General features: G+C 40.9%; 1 protein-coding gene across 3 annotated transcripts in view; it reads right to left on the bottom strand.

Moving 5' to 3' along the window:
- Window positions 1-341: 341 nt before the first annotated feature.
- lars2 (leucyl-tRNA synthetase 2, mitochondrial) overlaps window positions 342-23,254 on the bottom strand; it is a 49,128-nt gene continuing 26,215 nt past the window's right edge. For 2 of the 3 annotated variants that reach the window (XM_079561997.1, XM_079561998.1), the window contains exons 6-21: window positions 22,958-23,047; window positions 22,212-22,355; window positions 18,149-18,256; window positions 17,287-17,446; window positions 15,277-15,381; window positions 14,527-14,642; window positions 13,945-14,228; window positions 11,884-11,982; window positions 10,862-10,999; window positions 10,669-10,772; window positions 10,123-10,302; window positions 8,974-9,143; window positions 7,973-8,050; window positions 7,786-7,897; window positions 5,336-5,460; window positions 342-872 (exon numbers count right to left, since the gene is read on the bottom strand). In XM_079561997.1, coding sequence (XP_079418123.1) covers window positions 693-872; window positions 5,336-5,460; window positions 7,786-7,897; window positions 7,973-8,050; window positions 8,974-9,143; window positions 10,123-10,302; window positions 10,669-10,772; window positions 10,862-10,999; window positions 11,884-11,982; window positions 13,945-14,228; window positions 14,527-14,642; window positions 15,277-15,381; window positions 17,287-17,446; window positions 18,149-18,256; window positions 22,212-22,355; window positions 22,958-23,047 — 2,193 coding nt within the window. In that variant the 3' untranslated portion in view covers window positions 342-692. The remainder of the gene's footprint in view (window positions 873-5,335; window positions 5,461-7,785; window positions 7,898-7,972; window positions 8,051-8,973; window positions 9,144-10,122; window positions 10,303-10,668; window positions 10,773-10,861; window positions 11,000-11,883; window positions 11,983-13,944; window positions 14,229-14,526; window positions 14,643-15,276; window positions 15,382-17,286; window positions 17,447-18,148; window positions 18,257-22,211; window positions 22,356-22,957; window positions 23,048-23,254) is intronic. The other variant, XM_079561996.1, reaches the window with a different exon arrangement.

Raw genomic sequence — 23,254 nt, 5'->3', positions numbered from 1 at the left:
TAATCCAACTTTAGTTTCTTTTTTCATAATTAGACTTACAAAATGCTACTTGGTAAGACAAAGAACAGGTCTGAAAACTTTATGAAGCCACTTAGTGTTGTGTGTAATCAGAGTCGCTGAGTGGCTAAATGCAGAAGCCAGAGACAAAAAAAAAAACGATAAAGCCGGATTAGGAGAAATGACTCAAGCGAACAGGCATATGGTGGGGAGAAGGTGTGAAGCCAAAAGTGGGATACAGAGATATCAACAATGACTGGCATCTAAAGTGGAGTCTGGGAGAGAAAGAAAAGAACAAGCTACACGATAAATTCATTTTTCTTTTAATTAAAAATATAAATAGTTTTAAACATAGTTACAATAGTCTTTATGGGGTGAGGGCGTAGGGATGGGTAATAGTGAATATTCCTTATACCATGACACTAAATGAGAAATGAAAAATGAGGCACCATTTGGCTCCAGTAAAGAAGTTTTTCCAACAGGATTTCTTGCCATTACATTAATCTTTAAAAATATATCTTGTTTTGACATTAGATTGTTTTCCAATATAATGTACTGTACCTTTCAAGAGTGAAACCAAAATGATTTGGAGTAAACTGAATTTTGACAACATTATGCAGCTCTAAAAGCAGTGAAGTCGGCCGTCTGTAGATGCTCCATGTCGCCTAAAGAAAGCAGTCGTGAACGCCTTAGAGTCATTCATCTGTAAGGAAGTTAATGAGTGCTGTCCTTGGAGATAGAAAGACTTTCTTGACTTTCCGCTTGCTCAGATGAGTCTGTCCAAGCTCACTGTCCAAGACCAGCTTCTGGACTGTCTCCAAATCCTTAGACACCTGCACAGGCACAGTCACTTTCCCACAGCCCTTATTGTTGACCTAAGGAGCAGAGGCAAAGATAGAAAGATAAAGGTTACTAATTTTATCCGTCTGAGCTGTTTCCAACTGGCATCACAGTAAGCCACACAATGCTATCCTCCACCTCCCTCAGTGTATGTTATAAAAATATTTGTGGTAGTTATGGGAAGGCTACAATAACTAAGAGTTTGTGTAAGTTGCATTTTGTACATGAGAACATCGGTATGGTTCAAGGCCTTTTGTCTGTGTATGTTTATGGATCATGTTTTGAGTCGTTTGTGCGCTGTTTGTGGCCAAGGCCTTACTTTTGAGACAAAATCACATGTGATTAAAGGATAGAGGTAGTGAGGCCAAACCACACTGTGCTGAGGGAAGCCACAACAGAGGAGTTTGAAGGAAACCAACAACGTATTCCACTACTGCATATGAGAACAATTATACTGCACGTCTTACTCAGGGTAATTTAATTATTTCAGTTCTTTTCCTTTGAAATAATATCTTCTATGCTTGTTTGTTTTGTTTGTTTGCTTATTTGATCAAGACAGTGCATGAACACACATATGGTTTCTATTTTTTTGGCTATACCTTTATGACTTAAAGGGACTAAATAGAATTTAAAAATGTAAAAAAAATATGTATTTTCCTCCCCCTACATGCTCCAGCAATGTCCTAATGTGTAGAATGAGCCCAGAGCTATTCACCACAACTGCCTCTAAAATCCTGCACTGTCACTCAAAAAGGTGTTAATTCGGGTCTGAAGTGCTGCCATGCACGAGCTTAAAGAAACAGGCCACCGTTTTTCCATACTGAGATCTGTTCTTACCTGAGCTTAGACGAGTTGGTGCGTACCTGTCTGGTCTTTGTGCGTGCGCTCAGTCACGCAAAACGACCAAAGATGTTGTTAGCGTTTGGCCTCTCCCAATGTATTCCTATAGCTCCAAACGGGGGTGAAGTTGGAAGCTACCATGCTCTTCCACGAGCACAAAGACTAGACAGGTACACATCAACCCGTCTAAGCTCAGGTATGAACATATCTCAGTATAGATAAACGGTGGCCTGTTCCTTTAATACAGAACCTGCAGTAGTGAGTATACAATTATCAACTTGCATCTAGTCTCTTTAACTAGTTTGTGAATGTACCAACACGTATTCGAATTCTACACATGCCACGCCCGCTCTTCCCGCACTCACAGAGACACGCTCACTCATCGTGGTCTATTGTACATGTTTTTAGTGGTAAGAGCAACCAGAAACCCGCGTGGGCACCGGGAGAAAGTACTTTGTGCTAACCGCCGCTCTGTTGTGCCGTATGCCTGTATACAGGATTTATACTGGCAGAAGCAAGTCAACATTTCATCAAAGAGAGGAAAGAGAATTGGACAAAACGGGCAACTTTAGAGCAATGTGGTAAATTCCAGTCAAAATGGCGACTGAATATCCATCATTTTGGTATTTTTGGTTAACATATCTAGTAAAAAAGTGTTTTACTGATATTTTGATATTTATTTCTAGTTTCTTAGTGGTTTTCACTTTGTTTTTAAACTTTTTTTATACTGCTTCTTATATTTTTAGAATCTCCTGTGTTTCCTCTGAAGGAGCCTTCTGCCTCGGGAGCGGTGGCTGGCTGTGGCTGTGTGGGTGCTGTCCTGTAGGTGCCCAGGTGGAGGTGTGGTGTCTCTGCCGTACCTCCTATGTGGACCCTTGTGTCCCATCAGAGGACGGCTCCTCTGATGGGGTTTCCTCACCTTGGTCGTCAGCCTTATGTACTTGATTTTGATTCTGTGTGTGAGTGTAGAGTAAAGGGTAGGGGGTGTAGGTGTGTGAGTGTATTGTGATAACTGTATATATTGGGAGGGTGGGAGGGTTTGACGGGCGATAATGTTTTTAATGTCTTTTTAAATGTCAAGCACTTTGCAATGCACCTGTGTATGAAAAGCGCTCTATAAATAAAGATTCATTGATTGATTGAATGCCAGTTTGAATCCTATTTAATGCTTTTTGACACAATTCATTCAATGCTTTTTAATGCCCCCGGAAACCCTGCTGTATTTCAATGCACTCCATTTCCTTATTTTAAATATTGTGTAAAACGCCCTTGCTTCACCCAATGCTCAGGCCATACTGGCAGATAGTCGTAATCGTGGGAGGATTACAGCCATTTGTAGTTATATTGCATGTTGTTTTGTTGCCAGTACTGGTTTTGTGCGTCAGCAGGAGCCTGTCAGCTGACTGTTGTTATATTCCTGCCAGATCATGTGAATTGAAGTATGAGACAGTGTTATGCTCTCAGAAGAGGCACCAAGATAAAAAGAAGAGGTAAGAGTTGGTTGTCCCATATTCAATTCTAATACAAACAGGTAAGTCATTAGGCCTATAGGATTTATGACATGACAGATAAGGACGAAAGGGTGACGAGTTCAGAGAGACATTTGGCATATTATTGAGGATGAACTCGACCTGTTCCCCGGAATGTGCACAGCGCCCTAACCAATAGCACATCAGGCAGCACAATTATTATTATTATTTTTTTAAACGCACTCGATACTGCATTTCGTTACTAAGTTACCATTTGCTGAGGCTGAGCAAAAGGGAACATAAATAGAACGAGTGACACTGAGAAAGTAACAGTGAATCAGAAATAGTTCCTTTTTCCAATTATTGACCTGCACTTGTCATTGAGCGCATACACAGGGTCAGGCATGAGCCTCCCAAAAACAAATCATAGGCTCTCAGCTGGAAATTACAGGCTGTGAAAGTAATGATGGGCCTAAGCTTCGGTTTCAATGAAAATGTTAAAGGAAGCTTAAACATGCGGGGAGAGTGACTAATAAGATCTTGAAAGTGTAATTTTAGCGGTTTTAACATACCTGAAGTTGGCTGTCGTTTCATTCACACATTTGACTAATCCTGCATATTCAGTCCACCTCCTTTGTAAGAGCTCAAATCACTTGCCTCCTACCTTCTGATGTCACATCTTAATGGAACTTGTTCTTTTTAACGCTTAACCCTTTCTAGGGCACTCCTTGAAATAAATAATTTCAACTTTAGAGTGCTTCATGGACATAACATAAGTCCACTTCTGTTGCAACATTTTTCAGAATTGTTCATTATCATGCAGAAAAACAATGTGGGTGAAGTTACCATACTTGGTTCCTTGCCCTAAACTGGTAAAAAAAAAAAGTTCATTGCCCTAAAGCAGTACTAAGTAACTCTTGCCCTTAAAGGCCATAAGTGCAACTGCAGGTGTCATAGCAAGATTTTTTAACTCATTAATTGTCCGTGAGAGTAAACACTACCCTGAGAGAAAAGGTGAAGGGAGAGATGGATATTGTTCATCCAATTACACAATATAAATATTTTTTTTCACTCAAACTTGGCTGTAAATACTGTTTAAAGTGGCGCTAGCCCGCAATTAGCTTTGCCCGTTAGCATGTTAGTTTATTCCTTGTGATTCTATTACACCAGGGGGAGATAAAGACCCTTCAATCATCCCATTAACACTTGTATTACCCCCAGGGGGACTGCGAAAAGGATTTAATAAGGTAAACAAGTTACTTAGTACTGCTTTAAGGGGTAAACATATACAAAGGTTTATACATAAAATATACAAAAAGAAGTTCCAGGTCTCGGGGTTGCTGGTACTAAACATTTTACAAAAAATAACTTAAGCAACATAACATATTCCTAGAGTTTATTGGTTCTTTTGTCAAGAAAATATTGTGAGTATGAATAATAGGTGCAACGGGCATGTCCAAATATGGACAAAACTAATTAACTTTAGGTTTAAGTGAACAGGGCGTATGATCAAATATGGTGCCTGCCTTTTTCATGCTGTAATTTTACTTATTTCACTCCACTTCCTCCAAAACCAACACATATATCATCACTGAGCACAATTATTCACCAATGAAATGTGTGAGTTTCATGGTTAGTTTTCAAGTTATGTGAAGAAATGTACAATGAATTTACCCAGACTTGGGTCTTTTTCAGACTTCAGAGAAAACAGGAAGCTGGGAGCGCGACCGGTCTCTGCTGATTGGTCAAATGCCGCAGAGGTGGGATCTGTGATGTCGGGTGATCTCTTCTGATTGGCTGAGTGAGGACTACATGCTTCTTTACCTTACTGATGTGCAGCAGGAAGGCCATATGTAAAGTGTGCGGAAATTACCAAAAGTAGTCGCTTGCCCTATAAAGGGGTAAAAGTGACTTCATTACATCATGTTCCTTGCTCAAACCTTGCAGCTATTGCTTTTAGCTTTAGTCAAGCTGCTTCACTCCTTCCTATGCCAGCAGAGGACTCCTCTCAGAAATTAGGCTTGAACAAGGTTTTCAATGCAATACAGCAATGATACAGTGTCCTAAAGCAGCTGTAAAAGCTGGAATAAAGAGTAATTTAGTATTAAAGTTTATAAATGAGGAATATTATCATGCCCTACGTCGATCAGTAAAGATGTGCATTTGTCACCTTGTGTGCTTAGACATACCAGAACAGTCACCCTCACAAAGTCCGGGATCTTCAAGTATTCAGGGTCGACTGTGGGCCAAGGCTGTTGCAACACATCTCCCTTTTGAAGTAACGGACTCAGCGGGTTCTTTATCTGGCAAACCCCTGGAGGAAAAACAAAATGTTTTATTTTTTTCATCATATTTCTATATTTTAAAGATATACAGTAGGGAATGCCAACGATGTCACAGCCTGACAACAGATGCCAAATGAGTGTCAATTGTGAAGTGTTATTGTTTATTTTGACACTCTGTGCAGAACGGTGAGAGTTCTTTTTAGAAGGAAAATGATGTACAGTAAGTGCATACAATGGGACAATGTGGTTATCCCTCTAATCCCCCTTTGTAGATCCTCCCAAAAGGGGCGACAGGGGAAGGATGTGAACTTCCTCTATCCTGCGAATATTTTACAGATAACAAGCGAGAGTGAAATGTGCAATGACATCAGGGAACCACAAGCCACGCGGGATTCAGCAACAACAACAAAAATATGTGGAAAGAACAAAAACAATTCACACTCAAATATATATATATATATATATATATGTTAATGAAAATCCTACACTGATTACCCAATAAATATAGATTCAAATCATAAATGTAAAAAGTTGTCTGAAAAAAGAATATACAATATAATTTAATTGTGAAAAAAGGAACCTGACAGAATTAAAAGAACATATATACTATTTTTATTTGCTGACTATTTTGCAAACCCGAAGGTTATCAAAGGCGTTAGTTCTGAACTCGTGTGTGTCAGCGACAGTCAGGGGATGTCCAAGGTCATAGCACGGGGCAAGGAAAGTGACGCCGATGTTCCTTTGTATTGTTTGTTTTCCTCTTAAGATTAAGAGTCAGCTGCCAGTGGTTTGTTCAATAGAACGAGAATCTGATTTGTAAAAATAGCAGTGATTTGATAATGACATTTAACAGAAACAGGAGTTTTTACTTGTTCCCTTGCAGGAAGTTGCATCACTTGTGATCGTTAGCTAGTGCGAGTTTGGCAATTATTCTGTGATCTGAAGCAACGTCCTACTCATAATAACAAAACTGGAAGACCATAACAAGACAAAGTGAAAGCAGTGCTTAAAATCAGACTCATAATTATGTAGACCCTGTCAAAATATCTTATCTTACAATTACTAAAACAAGTGCTGGTAACTAAATAACACCAATTAAAGAAACTAGTCATTTGAATGATGCAGCTGCACATTTCAAAGACTGTTCAATGTCCTTTGTCAACAGCAAAATATCCATAAAGTGCTACTATAAAACCTGCTGACTCTGTAGTTTAGGCCTCTACAAGCATTTGCTGTAAGACATGCATATTAATGTAGTAGTGCATATTTAAGTCTTTTCACAAATTTTAATGCACCCAAATTAAGCACAGTGAACCAAATCTAGATTTTAAAGCAGAACTAAGTAACGCCATAGAGGCCATAAGTGCCACTACAGGTGTCGCAGCATGTTTTTTGAAATTCATTAAATGTCTTTGAGAGTAAATACTACGCTGACAGAGAAAGGGAAATTGTACATTGTGCCACAACCCAATTACACAATGAGGATAATTTTTTTCACTCAAACTTGGCTGTAAATACTGTTTAAGTGCCGCTAGCCCATAGTTAGCTTTGCCCGTTAGCCTGTTAGCTTCTTGTTTGTGATACTTTTAGTGTGTATTGTGCCTCCGACCCGGTGCAGGGAAAGTTGCAAGGGTGGTTTTCTGGCCAGAGACACCAGGGGGAAATGAAAGACCTGCCAATCATCCCATTAAAGGGGGGGTATTATGCAAAATCGACTTTTCAAGCTTTACATCATGTTATTATGTCACTCCCTCATTAAAAACATGCCTGAAGTGTTGCCTTGGCACATTCACATATTTTTGAGTAATCTGTAAAAACTCTGATGGCAGCCATTTTAGGGATAGGTTTGCTGAGTCCTCCTAGGAACGCCCCCACCTCCTGGAAACGCCTCCGAGCTTTCGTCACCAGCCGAGTAACCAACCACTGCTCCTCAGCAGGACCCCCTCCCCCCCACTGATGCCACAGACTTAAAGAGACAGAGGCCTATTTCAAGACATTCGCTACAGCCATTTTGAGAGAGCAATTTTATACAAGGCAGTTATTCTAATTTACTGCATTTACAGACCAACAGAAGGTTTGGTCATCATTGTAGTGTGATATAGACTGGTAGACTATATACCATATAGACTATATAGACTATGGAATTGAAAAAAGCATAATACCCCCTCTTTAACACTTGTATTACCCCCAGAAGGACTACGAAAAGGATTTATTAAGGTAAACAAGTTACTTAGTTCTTCTTTAATCGTAAAAGAAAAATGTCCATTAGATACTATTGCAAAATTGTGTGGCCCGAGCACTTATATTATTGTTCTCTGCACTTGTATGAAGATTATTTTTGTTCTGTATTATACCTGCCCAGAGCTCAGATGCCAGGTGAGGGGCCATAGGTGCCGTCATCAAAATGAGAACAGCCAGAGCCTCCTCAAACTCCACACTGTGTTGCAGAACCCTGATGGATGCATCCTGAAATACCATCAAAAACACAATGCATTAATGTAGAAAAAAAGAAAAGACGTATTTAAGCACCTAGATCCTTACGCTCAGAGTGTTGGTCAGGCCCATTAAACGAGAAATACCAGCATTGAACAGGAAGTCCTCAGTGAAGTAGGCAGTAACCTGTGAAAATGACAAAGAGTTTGGATATAAACCTGTGTCGACAAGCTTATTTATGATGTAATAACAACAACTTGGATTTATATTTAGAAAACATGTCTGATCAAGGCTCTAAATGAGAATGTGTTCTGGAAACAGCTGCCATGGGGTTGATTGGCGGAGCGAGGCTGTCAACAAACAACAAGCCCTCCACCATCACCCATCACTCACAGCCCACACTCATACTTGGCCAAGGGAGAAGACATGTCTTGCCCAAGGACACAACATCAGAATGAACAAGCAGGAGCAATCGATACTTGTTGAATCAATCCACCAATCTTACGGTTTTCAGACAAGCACTCTACCGCCTATTGACAGAGAGTAATTTTGAACGTCTCTAAATCTATACTAAACATAAACAATGCTTTAGAGGAGATGACAAGTCGTTTCGCCTTGGGGTAAAAATAACCCATTTGGGAAGGGACCCAGGGAGCAGAGGGTCGATGGCCGAGGCTTTTCTGAGAAATAGATCAAAAGACAGAACTGGCTTTGAGAGCTTAGGGCAAACAGCCTGTGGCCCTTTAAAAGATGACCCTGAGCGGCGCAGGGACAGAATCAAACCTGGCAGCCAAAGCAGACTATTTAAAGAGTGTGAAGGGAGACAGAGTGGATTTAAAATCAATTTCCATGCCCTCTCTTTTTACCCTTTCTGGGGGGCTCATGTTACCAATGGATGTTTAACACTGGATTGACCTGACTGCTATATACTGCCGGGCTACAGCCAGAGCTTGTTAGGAATCTATGGTTTCAATACAAATCATAAACGCCCCTTATATATCACAGTTTATAACCTCCTGACCTCCCACAGTGACACACGGATAAAAAGTCTTTATAAAAAGCACAATTCTAATCATCGAGGGAAATTTACAGGCTTGTCAATCACACACCTCTTGAATGGCATAATTCTTGCTTTGCCAAATCTTTCTGGCCTCTGTTTGCCCTTTCTTCATTAGTAATGACGGGTTTGGGGGATCTCCGAGGCTCCGAGCACTCCTCAGTTTAGTTACTAACTGCCACAGACGGGACTGCCATCGCAAAACACCAGGGAGCGCGTCAGCTGAGGAGGCAAGAATACAGGAAAACAGGATAAATATACCCTCCATAGCTGATATTTATCCTAAAAAAACACACACATTATGGGTTCACACAATGTCATATGATTGCAAAAATTGAGGACAGTATTCTATAGAAGAATTTGCAGTGGTAAACAATTGGATTATGGTTATTTTTTCTGTAATATGTGGTCCTATTTGTATGAAATAAAAAGCTAATTTGTCCCTCCACTAAAAGCAGTACTTGTTTTCCTCAATAAATCCTTTAAGGGGATGTTAATGGGATGATTGGGGGGTCTTTCATCTCCCCCTGGTGTCTCTGGCCAGAAAACCACAATTGCAAGGCACAATACACACTACAGAACCACGAAGAAGAAGCTAACAGGCTACAGGGCAAAGCTAACTGCAGGCTAGCGCCATTAAACAGTATTTACAGCCAAGTTTGAGTGAATAAAATAATCTCCATTGTGTAATTGGATGTACAATATCCCTCTCTCCCTTTGTCTTTTCTGTCAGCGTAGTATTTACTCTCACCGACAATTCATGAGTAAAAAAAAGGAACATGCTACAACACCTGCAGTGGCACTTATGGCCTCTAGGGGCATGAGTTACTTAGTACTGCTTGAACCAGGAACGGCCAGCTTACTTACCCGGGAGGACAGGGTGAGACATGACACTATTGCAAATGTTTTTAGTGGTATGGGAAACCAGAGTCACACAAGAAAGTAAGAAACAAAATGAATGTGAAAAAATAAAATGATTAGCAAGCAAAAATCACAGGTTTCTCCTCATTTTTACTAACATCCATGAACTAATACAGAGCCTAAAGCTGAGCACTTCCTCAAAATCTGAGAAGTGCGCAGGATCTGAAGACAGCAATAAGACAAAGGCACATCAAAGTTTCAAATGTCAGTTCAGCCCTTCATCAGACATAAAAGATTTTAACATTCAACTCAATACTACAAAGTGAAGACATCGACTTACTCTTCACGTCCCAGAGGATGTCCTGTTCAGGCGGCGCAGCGTAGAGGATATAGAGTCTCAGGGTGTCCACCCCATACTGCTGCACCACATCTTGGGGATCGAGTCCATTATGTTTGGACTTGCTCATTTTCTCCCATGTGATCTCAAGCTCATCCCCGCTCAGAGAAACAGCCTCCTTGCCTACAAAGAAAGGAACATAGCACCACCATTTTGTGTGAATAAATCATAAAAAAGTAATAATTTGTCGGCTTTTCGCAAGACCCGGTTTGTCGAAGTTGATAATGCAAGGATCAACAGACTCAATTCTTGTTACCAGGCAATGGAAAGAAGTTGGCAGCATCTGTGTGTGTGAGGATGATTAAAAAAGACTGGCTTTCAAAGTCTGTGGCTTCAGTTACATAGATGTAGTGCATCTACAAGCTCACAGCAAAGTAAAGGTGAATGCATTTGAATCATAAAAAGACAAAATGCAACACCGTGGCAATTTTTAGACACTGTTCATAGATCATCATAAGTACCATAGACAGCCTGCGGATTGCGTCATACCTGTGAAGTCGATCTCTTCTCTCTTCAAGTATTGCCCACTTTTTGCCTGTTTAAACGTCTGTCCTTTGATGAGGCCCTGAACCAGCAGCTTTCGAAACGGCTCCCTGGAAACAAAAGGCCTCATCAGTTTAATGGGCTGAACATGAGTAATTATTGGACTAGATTTGAAGTTGTATTTTCTTAATTTTCTCACCTATGAGTCACAAAACCTTGATCCTTGCAGAAATGACTGAAAAAGCGAGCGTAGTACAAGTGCATAACGGCATGCTCCTTCCCTCCGATGTAGACATCCACAGGCAGCCAGTGATCCGCAAGGTGGCGCTCAAATGGTCTAGGAAAAAATGACAACGCATGTGAAAGCTGTTTTCATCTGTGGAAACTCTAAATTTGCATTTACGTACATTAAAAAGGTCACATAAACAAACAAATGCACTTACAGAGCATGTTGTAAAATGGAAAACAATGGGAATTATACGCTATACGTTTTGCTGCATAGAATTAATACATGAGATTGTGTAAACATTGATTTCAAATAATGTCTATAACTTTGTTTTATTTTGGGTGATGTTACCACTCAAAACCTCTAGAGGGCAGGCTAAATCTAATACACAGACAGGGAATCTCGCCTTAAAAGTCATCTCCTCTCACACACACACCCACACACCCACACACTCACACACAGACAGGGCTGGGCAGAACCAGGTTTTCACCAAATAATGATTTTTACGGCCACACCACATTGATATCATATCTCTGTCCGTCACCTTACACACTCCATCACTCCCATTCTGTGGCCCATTTCTTGCAGGAAATATGGAATGAGGGGGATAAAGTTACAAACTGTAAAAGCTGAAAATAATTGAAGCCATTTAGTAGGGGCCAGGGCATCTCAGCGGGCCACCTGTACCGCACAAAAAGAGTAATTACTTTCCCTGTTGTGTAATAATCTGCTCGGCTACAAGAGTGAAGGGTAAAGCTTCCTTCCTCTTTTCAAAGCAGAATTATGGTCAGGTCAGGGCAAGGGAAAATTAATCTCTAACAGGGCTTACAGTATCATTGGTATCCCAGTAGGAGACAGCCATGCCGCCATAATCGGGGATTGGAAGAGTTTTTACTAAGGTTGTATTTTTGAAGGGACAAAGAGAAGAGCAGTGTGTGTCCCCAAGAGATTATTATCATGTCAATGTGTGTCTAATATTTAGAATAATTCAGTACCTCTGTGTGTTTCGAGGGTCTGTGTATCTGAAGTAATACCAGGCAGAATCCACAAATGTGTCCATGGTGTCAGTCTCCCTCCTCGCTGGTCCATTACATCTGTGAAATAGCAAAGCAACATTGAGAAACTACAACTGTAAGAATGGTCACATTTAGTGTCTGGAAAGGGCCTGTGGGTTTGTGATGAATTTTTGACTTTGTGAGACAGTTGTTGATCTCCATCTGGCTGGAAGGGTCATGTCCCTGCAGAGCACACAGCTGAAGCCAGGCTGGCACCAAAGCTTTCCCTCTGTGCCCCGGCTAACAGGCTGAGCTAACAGGGAACACGCTGGCAGACTGATGCTTGTGTTTGTGTTGGAAAGAAACAGCTCATGCCCCCTTTACGTCCGAGCCAATCATGGTTTGTGAAGCTGGTCTGCAAGCCCCACTTTCATAGGCACAAGGACACATTTAACAACATGCCTTAATAGACATTCAGAACATGTGATCAAGTTTTAACAAGACAAACTGAATAGTTTGAGTGGCCAATGAAATATGCAGTTACTTGAAAGTTTTACAGTTTTACAGCTGGAATTTCTGTTGTCACAGAAAAAACACTTCAATATGTACGTCATACTCTACAACCGTGATAACTCACACCTAAGTACTAAAGTTGATTGTATCTGCAATGTCTTTTTCCACAAATAATAATAGTTCAAGCCCCGTCTCACTTGCTCTAAAATAACAGTGAAACCAAAAAGCCTCTTGACCACCCATCATATCCCCCTGTAATAAGGCAGTGTTGATGAAGTAAGGAAAGGAGGTTGCTTAGCAACAAGGATAAGGTGTAGCAAGGTTAATATTTGGAGCCAGGTGTTATTTCATATCACAAAAACCTCAGCCATTGACGGAAAGCCCTTTGTTTCACCAAACTACCATGAAATTACATAACAAGTGTGAGGAAAAAGAAAATAACAAATGCCTAAAATTCTACCCATAAATTCCCAAGACAATAGTGGAGGCTTAATTGATTCAATGAATGATGAAGAACTTTTCTTCTCCTGTACTACAGAACTGAAAAGCTAGCTTCATAAATCTGCATCAACTTGAACCCCTTTGCCGTTTCTGGTACCACCCGGAAAGAGCCAAAAGGCTCTCAAACAGATGGGAAAAAAGAAGCAGCTGCCCACTCTGTATGGGCCCTTGTCCCGTGGAAAATAACTCTCCATTTGCTCATCACAAGCACTGGACTGCTTGTGATGAGCACGTCTGCTGGAGACTTGTTATCAGTCAATTTGTGGAACAGCATCTACTCACATGCACCTTGCAGACACTGCCAGTCTGTTCTGAGGCAGACTTCACTTGGCAGGTTATTTGACACTGGTACAGAGGGTCAGAGACTAGATGAGGATACAGGAAATGGCTTTTTCAAGGACAGATAAAATCATGTTTGTTGCATCTTTCTTCATGCTAGTCACTTGGGTTCAGTAAAAATTTAATTGAACATAATCCACGAGTGAGAACATATTTCCACCAACACTTAACAATGGAAGAGGGACAGACGACAGATAACAGTGTCTTCACAATTAAAGCCATCAATCACTGCTCAGAGAAGGAATGATAGTTGCGTAGTAAAAAGAATGATTTTGATGATTAATCTGATGACTCCTGCCATCTGCCTCTGACGAGGCCATTGTTTTAATCAACATGGTGCAGCGATAGTGATTACTTTTATTCAGAGAGGAATTCCCTCATCAGCAAAGACCCTGGAGACTGCGCCTAAGGAGGCACTCGGTGTTCTCCATCATTCTCAGACACATGACTGTGTAGGCTGTGTGTGTGTAATTAATTAGGCTTTTTCAAGGTGCACTGTGCACTGCAAATTTGCCTATAGAGGCACAGCGGGATTATGTAACTGCCATCATCATCTCAGCATCAGGTTTGTGCTGTGACAAATGCTGCTCATTGCATAACCTCATAAGAACAAAGTAATAATCAGAAAATGAGTGCCCTTCCAATCTGCTAATGTAACATGCTCGTCATGATAGTAAAATGAAATATAAAAATCTTAAGTTCCTTCACCTTGGACATTTGCAGTTGACCCAGTCGTGAGCAGACTCCAGCGGTGATGCCCCTTTTCCTGATAATGACATCATTTTTGGCAGAGTAACTGGTAGCTCTGTGACAGGAACAGCCACAGGACCACAAGATCCACAATGCACCACAGGAATAGGTGTTCCCCAGTATCGCTGTCTTGATATGAGCCAGTCCCTGAGCTTGGAGCTTGTTAGATGACCACCCACTTTAAGCTCTCTGGCCTTCTGGGTAATGGAGTCGAAAGCCTCAGTTCTGCTGAGACCTGAAAACTTCAAATACAGTAACAAGCTAGATGATTTTGATGAAAACAATTGTACACAACAGAAATCTATAAACTTGAAAGAACCGCCATCACTCTACTACAAAATTACGATGGAGAGGGAGCACAGTGGGGAAGCTAGGCATATTTTGATAATGAAAAGAGAAAAAAAAATGGCCTGCCTGTCACTACAAAGCAAACTAACCCCTGCACCAAACGCTGGTTATAAAGTTTGCTCTGAGTGATACAGTTATTTGAGACACATAAGCCGGGCTAACAGTACATAGTATTAATGAAAGAGTGCAAACCTCTGCAGAATTAATCAACGTTTGTGTCCCATCTTGATTACTTTTGAGAACTGACGACCACTTCAGGTTTAGCGCTCGGGCAGAACACAAATCTTCTTCACTGCTGTCTGGAATTCCTAAAAGACACAGCGTAAACAAACAAGAGGGACACACGTGGTCCGTTACCATCTGCTCAGGACATTTGGAGCCCATGGGAACAAGCGGAAACCATGGCCATCAACCTGCAACGCTTCAGCTTGTTAAAGGTCCCTGCGGTAGCATGTGCAGGCTGTCTAATACACATGGCTACTCACCACTGCATCACCGTGTGGCTGAGCGCAAACGGATTCATTAAAGAGCAAGGCACAATATGGAAAATACTGTCACTTCAGATGGAGGACAATTCTGAGTAAGCAGAAAAGTAAAACATGTAATGGAGTGTATGTGAGCCATGTAATAAAATTCATCTTGATTCATCATTATTGATAAAATGACGAGTTCTGGTCTAAAACACTTCTAGAGGCCCGATGCATTTTAAACTTGTTAAATTTCATAACACTGCTGGCCATTACCTATAAGATAATATAACATAAAGTGAAATAAAACAGAGGTATTTCATATAAGTAAATCTAATCATCGGGTTGAAGACCAGTAGCAGTTTAAAATTAACACAATAAATCTGTCAGCCCCTTGTAATGCAGTGTGGTAGTGTATGTGTATGTTATGTAGTGTAAGCACTGTAAATTGCCTTGTGTTTAGGAAACAACTCACCAATTACAGCATCGAGGTAGCCATCGAAAGCATCTTTATTTGAGATGACGAGGGGCAAGTCCTGACCAGTGAACAGGCTGTAGGCGGTGACATCAGTGAGGGAGTCTGGGGAGGAGAGGAAGGTCAAAAACACACCTGAAAGATCGTCCCGTTGGCCCTGCTGTTCATCATCAACAATCGACCATAGGGGAATCCCAATTAACATTACACTGACAAACAGCAGTGCATGTGTTCAAACACATAATAGATATTATCAAAATCTAAAAACCAGGTTAGAGATGTAGGGTTAATAATGGACCTTATATATTAGTCCGCAGGGTTTTACAAACTAAAAACATTTCCAGTATCAAAGAAAGTGTCTGGACTAGACTTTGAGAGACTTATCCACGTATTTGTCTCCAACAGGTTAGACTACTAGTAAAACTAGCACCTTATTAGTCCAGTGCTCAGGCCTCTCAGTGGCTTCCTATCACTCAAAGAATAGAGTTTAAAGCAGTTCTGCCACAAGTCTCCCCATGGGCAGTGCCAAAGTACATCTAAGACATATTCTGCTATATGAACCATCTCTGCCTTTGAGAGCCTCAGGGAGTGGTCTCCCGTCTGGTGCCCAGAGGGAGGCTGTTTCAGTTTCATGCAACTAAAATGTGGAACTGTCTGTCTGAGTCTGTGTCCCCTGATAATGTTGAAATTCAGACAATAATAGTTCAGTTTAGCAGCATTGTTCTGTTAAGCAAGCATTTTATCAGCACTCTCACTCATTTTTAAATTTTACACTGATTCTTATGCTGATTCTAATGCTTTATTTTCTTTATAACATTCATTTTACTTTTAATTAATCCTGCTTTATCCTTATTTGCGAGGCACTTACATTAAAGTGTGTTTGTGATCTGCAAATAAACTTTCCTGATAGACAAGGTGTAAATCTTTATCAAAACTCACCACAGGACCTGCTCGTTAGGAATAGGCCACCGACGTCCGCGCAGTAAAGTCAAAGTGCTTCTAAGGTGTTATTTAGCCTTACAATATAGTCAAATCAAATCAAATCAATTTTATTTGTATAGCACTTTTCATACATGTCATGTAACACAAAGTGCTTTACAGATTTAAAAACATTCTCTCACACCCTTCATCCTTCCAAAAATACAGACACATCGTCGCATTCACACTCCCCCCACCCACCTCCCCAGAGACACACCACATAAGCACACAATACACACTCAAGGTAAAACAGTGGACACTATGGACAAAAGGCTAAGTACCCCCCTTTTTATCCGCTTAGAAAATCGACATATTTAATTTTGTGTGACTATATTTCGATCATGTAAAAAACGTAATCGTATTTAAAGAGGGAAAACGTGGAAGAGCTTGGTCGCGTCTAACTTCACCCCCCGTTTGGGTCCATAGGAGAAGAGGAGGAGAGGCAAAATGATAACAACATGTTCGGTGTTTTTACGTGACTGAGTGCACGCACAAAGCATCAACTCGTCTAATCTCAGGTCAGAACATATCTCAGGATGGAAAAATGGTGGCCTGTTCCTTTAACAATAGAGCATGCCACACCGGATTGTAGCCATGGGATAATTTCCATCAATCGTACGCCACTCAACACTCAAACGCAACCTCATTCACCCTGGCCGATTGTACATGTTTGTAGTGGTCGGGGAAACCGGGGAGAACATGCAAACTCCACACAGACTCCACACACAAGTTATGCATAATAATAATAATGATAATGATAATAACTACTTTTATATACCGTTTTTCGCTTTGCATTGCATTATTTATTCAGTCCTTATGCGGTACACTACAATTATGGCCACTGCTGCCCTGGGGTAGACACAGACAGAACAAACAGTTCGTTAGGCTGCCAATCTGTGCCATTGACACGACAATCGACACCTGCGGTTGTGAGATCAATTCTACCATCTGAGCTACATGCACTGCCCAAGGTAGCGACTTGTTTTTGGTCACGCTGTGTATTTTTACTTAGGCAAAATAAACTCTACTCACCTTTGCCAGGACGATGGGCTTTTTCCAGTGCAGAGCGAACAGAGCTGGACCCATGCAGCAGTCTGTGGGAGGGCAGGATGGCCAGGTATGCAGCTCCAAACACGGCTTCAGGGGAGGAGCAGTAGGCAGACAGGCTCTCCCCGGTCTCCTCCCCATTCAACTGGGAAAATCAACAATTCTTAATGAAAACAACCTTTTGGAATTTCGCGACCCAATTCGGCTTCTTAGGTCCTCAGGTAGTAAACTGACAACTGACAAGGAGCGCCCTCTTCAGGTATCAATGTGAATGACAAATGGTGCCTCATAAAAACATTTACAATCCTGCTGGGGAGTTAGCCCAAGCTGATCTGACATTGGTCTTCGATATGCAATTTAGAGAAATAGCTATGTAACAATTTGATACACAATACAGATGTAACCCTCTTTTGACCCCAAGTAATGGGCTCACACATACAAGGCCGGGGCAGACACTGTGAAGTTATTATCTGTAATGGTTCCATATAAAAACATTGGTTCGGTTAAAGGCAGCGTCTCTTTGGGTGGAAAGAGAGCAACAGAAAGACCTAAAAGATTGATGGGAGCCTTTAAATCTATCCAGCTTAGAATTTCAAGGACTTTAGATGTGGCTTGTCACAAATTCAGCAAGCACTAATTACCCACTGAACTAATGAGGGTAAAGTGCCATTCCAATATTTGTGAGGCTATTTACTGTAAAATGCAGGGGCTCATATCAATAAACAGACAAGAAGCAATCAGCAAGTACCAAGGGAGTAAATCAACATCCCAAGAGCAAAATTATGCCACATTTTAGGAAAAACAAATCTTAAAGTGATCTGATGAAAACTAAATGTGTGACAATCACCTTCAGCTTGAAATCAAAATTGCAGCCGGTGCATTCCCCGATCCAGTTGGCCTGCATGGATTTGACCCCATACCACTCGGGAAGATCTGCCAGGGCATCCAACAGAGACTGACAACGAAGAAGAAAACAAAATGTTATCTGAAGATCAACATGCATGTCACATTAAATATCTGGTAATACAAATTTATTTCACCAGTTTCTTGGACAGAACACAATGCATTTCCTTCAGTGGTTCCCTTTCAGACACTATAGCCCTAACCTGCGGAATCCCACAGGGCAGTTGCCTATAGGTCCTTTTCTTTACCGTGTTTATGTAAATGATATGTTGTCTGCTTTACGTAAGACCTGTATGACTGTATATACAACTAGTATATACGTTTCTGCCTCTACCTTGGACCAGGTCAATAACATGCTACAACAACAATAGAAACCAAAAAACTCATATTACAGTCTTTAGTTCTATGTCTCTTGGGCTATTGTCCCGCTGTGTGGTCGAGTGCTGCAAAAAAAACACCTCGACAAACTCCTGATAGCTCAGACTCAGGCTACTAGACCTGCCCCGGGTTGTCCTTTTCGAACAAATGTTAATGCAATGCATCAAAAACTGTCATGGATGAAAGTCAAGGACAGATCGGTCTGTAACTGTGTCGCCTTTGCATAAAATCTAGACTTTACACAAACCCTTTAGCCTGTTCTCCAAACTGCAGCCCACCTGTAACAGACATGGCTTTAACACAAGGCGAGCCTCTAATGCTACTTTTACTTTGCCTCTGCCAAGATCTAATGCACTAAAAAGTACATTTATATACCGAGCCATCTCACACTGGAATATGCTGCCTCAGGAAAGCAATCAGTCAAAAATTTAACCTGACTTAATGTTGCTCTGCTAATTGTAATGCACTTGACTTGCTGTTTTCTTATGTCTTACCTCGAATATTGAATTGACTGTGTTGTTGTATAAATAATGCTTTAACTTTGTAATATTTGTATAAAGAGAATGAACCTCAGGAAGAGTAGTCTTTGTTTTGGTAAAGGCTAATAAAAAACAAAGACATTTCACACATTTTTCGAAAATCAATGTCAATGCTTTCTATGTTATGTCCATTTTTCTTTATCATTTATGTCATTTGGCTGCTCTCTTTTAAGTCAGTCACATTACTTTGAATGGACTGTTGAGTCTCTTACCAACAATGAAGGAAACAGCTTTTTTAAAGGAACCAAACAGCTCTTTGACCAGCATTTCTACAAATCCACACTGAAGAGGCATCAAGAGCCCTCATTACAGAAATCTGGATTAACTGTTTATTCCTCTCATCATGTCACATGTGTTTCTGGGCATTTGTCCATTACATACAGTGACCTACATCCAGTGAGCATTACTTCATTTGTTCCTTCTACATTACATCATTTCTAATCGATGGAGATGTCCTTGTCCATGGCGCCTTATGTGTCTGCTGTGTTTGTGCATCTCCACAGTTTAAGACTACTTGTTACACCATTGGTCCACTCTGATCGTATGACCTTATACAGTCTGTATGTATAACCTTCTGTCCAGTTTGTATTCTGCTTAGACCAAACTAAAGCACATTTTTTTTCCATAACACCCCCCACACCTGTAGCACAGTGGAGGCGTCACAAGAAACGCTACAGGAAACAAAAAATGGGAAAACGTGGAGGTCTCCGGGCATGACTCTCAAGCACGAGGTGGGAAGGACTCCAGTCTTATAAGCTGCATTGTGCATTGATAATGTACAATAATTGACCTTGAAACATTATATAGCCCACATAGAACTCATGACCTTTTTTTGCCCCATTTTCCTGACAAATGCAGCACATTCAAGAGTCCACTGCCTCCCTTTCCGGCTCCTCTCCCTCAATAGTTATTCGCATGATTAAAGAAAGCTATGCATATTAACTAGGAGGAGGCCAAAAAGCCACAGCTGGGTCTAGGCCAGAAATGTTGTAAGTTCTCGATTCCCTTTTATTCCGTCACAACCTATTACTCCTTGTCGGCTTACTAAACTGCATCACAAAACACGGCGAACAAACAGTGGATAAACTGTAAACATGAAACATTCAGTAAAGTCCAGTATTCTTGAAGATCCTATTCATTGTCTTATTTGGGCTATTTTGGGCAACTTATAAATTAAAGTGCATTATGGAACTTTTTATCGGGAAGATAAAATTGGTATTTGTTCGTAAATGAGTTTTTATGACCCACTGGCTGTATGGCCCTTTATTTTGCAGGTTTTCAGGTGAAAGGGTCAATCAGCAGTGACAACCTACGAGAAACTCTAAAAACAATTGATCCTGGAGCCACAGTGATGGAAAGCAAAAGCCGCTGGGTCAATAAAAGGTCAAGTTCACCTTTAAAATAACGTGTAACTAGAAAATGCTCCAAGATGTTATTAAATATTAAACAAACACTCTCAGGCCTCTTTGAGTGAGCAGAAAGTATTAAAGCTTAGAGAAGCCTCGTGACATATGTGTATCGGGGTGTGAGCTGGCGTTTTGAATGTGCAAGAGAGCTCCACTGTCTGAGATAATTGCATTTTGAAAGTAAAGTTTCTCCCTTTCTTGGCAAAAAGATGTAGTAGGCTATGTAGGGCACCACAAGGACGGTAGTCTCCATGGAAACTTGAAGATTGTGGATGTTTGTATATTGTGTGGAGACAAGACACACTGGACACTCGAGATAGAAGCTCTGTCTAAACTGCACAGTCCGTTCCTCTATTCAGCCTCTGTCAATAATGTGTTTTAAGGTTATCTGTTTACTCTTTGATGGTAATGTACAGAAGCCTCTACAGAAAAAAAAGTGTTTTTTATACAAGTCAATGCCATAGCTCTCTAATGCATCATTTTTCATTTGATGTAATTTAGTTGCACTTTTTAGCAGTACATGAGCCTGAGTGTCTTTAAATCCATCTTAGTATCATGTGCATTAGTCTATGTAGTGGTAATTCATGAAAACAAATCAATGCAACACTAAACCCACATAGAAATGAATTATTGCTGAGAAAATCCCATCTGTACTTAATTTACCATAGCAGGGTGAAGTACACCAAACAGGCAATGCGCAGGCGAGAAATCACAGTCCAATTACAGTACTTTCATTCAGAGTCTTTTGTCCCCTCTACTCTCCATCTGTCTCTCCTTCGGCTCTTTTACACCTTCCCCTTCCTTTGCACGTCGCTGTTTGACGACAAAAATTAGAAATGCAAGAACACATTGTCGCAGCAGGCAGATTCCTCCTCCACTCACACCTCTGATCTGAACAAACAGGCGCATTTGGAAAAGCTGCGGCGACAAGAAGCCGAGGGCTGACCATAACTCAATTTCAACAAGAAGTGGATGGTGATAATATCAGTGACTAAATGGGCAAAAACCTCTCCATTTATGATCATCAGTGGTCACTCAGAGTAATGGAACTACTCTGGAATATGGACATGAATCTGCTACTGAATCAAACAGTCTCCAAGCTTCTAACTTCAATTTTACAGTGTGCTTATTTAAATGCAATATTCTCATGGAAGTCATTATTCTCCTGTTGCCACATAATGAATATTAGTTTTCAGCTTTTTACTTCCACCCACTTGGTATAAAAGCAAGCCAGAGTTGGAAACTGGAAAAGGTACAACAGCAATCACTCATAATATAATCGAGCAAGTTGGAAAACAAATTAAACCAATATTCACGACAGAAATGTCATGTTCGTGACAGCCTTGGGTTAAGCAGGTGCTTACCCTCATGCCAGCTCGTTCACCTTTGAACAGAGAAGTTTTCTCATCAGATTGGCCAGCACCTAGCACCATTACTCCTGCCTCCCCCCTCTCCGCGATTCTCTTTTCTCTCTCTCGGCGCTTGTTGAAACCTACAAATGACAGTCTCCAGGGGTCTGATTGCACAACCAGAAAGGCGCGGTAGCTGCAGCTGCTGCTACTGAAGTGTTAGCCATGATTACTATCACAGAGCCCTACTGCTCGGCTCATTTTAGCTTGCATTTGGAAAACTATTCACAATTCTTATCACACACATGTATGTACAAAAGAACGCATGTACAGACCTTGGCGTAGTTGGTGGTTTTGATGAACCACTGTGTGAGCAGTTTTTGCTCCACCACAGCTCCAGACCTCCAGGAGCGGCCATTTTCATCCACCTGCTCATCGGCCAGGACCGTTTGGTCTACAGGGTCCCAGTTCACCACCGCCTGAACATTTCATAAATGAAGATAATAACACAATATATCGATCTACTGCAAAGCACGCTTTTACAGACAAAAGGCTGGCAAAAAGCTTCTCTCATCCAATCTAGAATGCAGGATGTCAAAGATGTATTTCCTTAAATGTGATTATAGGAGGCACAGTGTTAAGTTTCTACAGCACATTAGCTTAGGCAGCAACATAATGTAGAGTAGTCTGGACTAATTAGAGTTGTAAGGACAACTCCAGGCTTGACAATATGCTGACAACCTCCCTTCACCTCCTCTCACCCCCCTTTCCTACTGTACTGTCTTAACGCAAAAAGCCTGCTGGGTGGGACATAATAATAGTAATAAAGTGCAATCTAAATTCAATTCCAACATTACGCAACACAGTCAGGAGGAAAAATAGATGTTTCATCAGAACATTTTAATTTTGTCAGATACTAGAAACATTTCCAGTACAAAGTAAAAAGGTCACTAGATTTCACTGCACAATATTAAAAGGCTTAAATCAATCGATCTCTTTCATCTCAGTCAGAACGAGCTCCGATGCTCCGGTCATTCGGGGCACACATTGTTCCATTGAAGATCGAACGTGCAAACTGTACCTCTTTCTGATAGGCCAGGCCTGCTTCAAACAGCTTCACAAAAAGATACTGGGTCCACATATAGTAGTCTGGGAGGCAAGTAGTCACTTCCTGCAATGGGAAACAAACAAATGGAAAACACAATATTACAAAAAGTCAAATGCTGGCATGTTTTCTCTTTGACTTGGAACACATTTATATGAACTGTAGACAATCTGTAGCTTTGGATGACTGGATTTATGCTGTAGGAACTTATGCTTTGAATAAAAAGACACAATCCAAAAGACATCTACATTAGACTCAATTTGAAACTATATA

This window comes from Gobius niger, assembly GCF_951799975.1.
Source record: "Gobius niger genome assembly, chromosome: 8".
NCBI lineage: Eukaryota > Metazoa > Chordata > Actinopteri > Gobiiformes > Gobiidae > Gobius > Gobius niger.
Note: the sequence above shows the minus strand (reverse complement) of the source record. Positions and strands in the feature narration are given on the sequence as shown.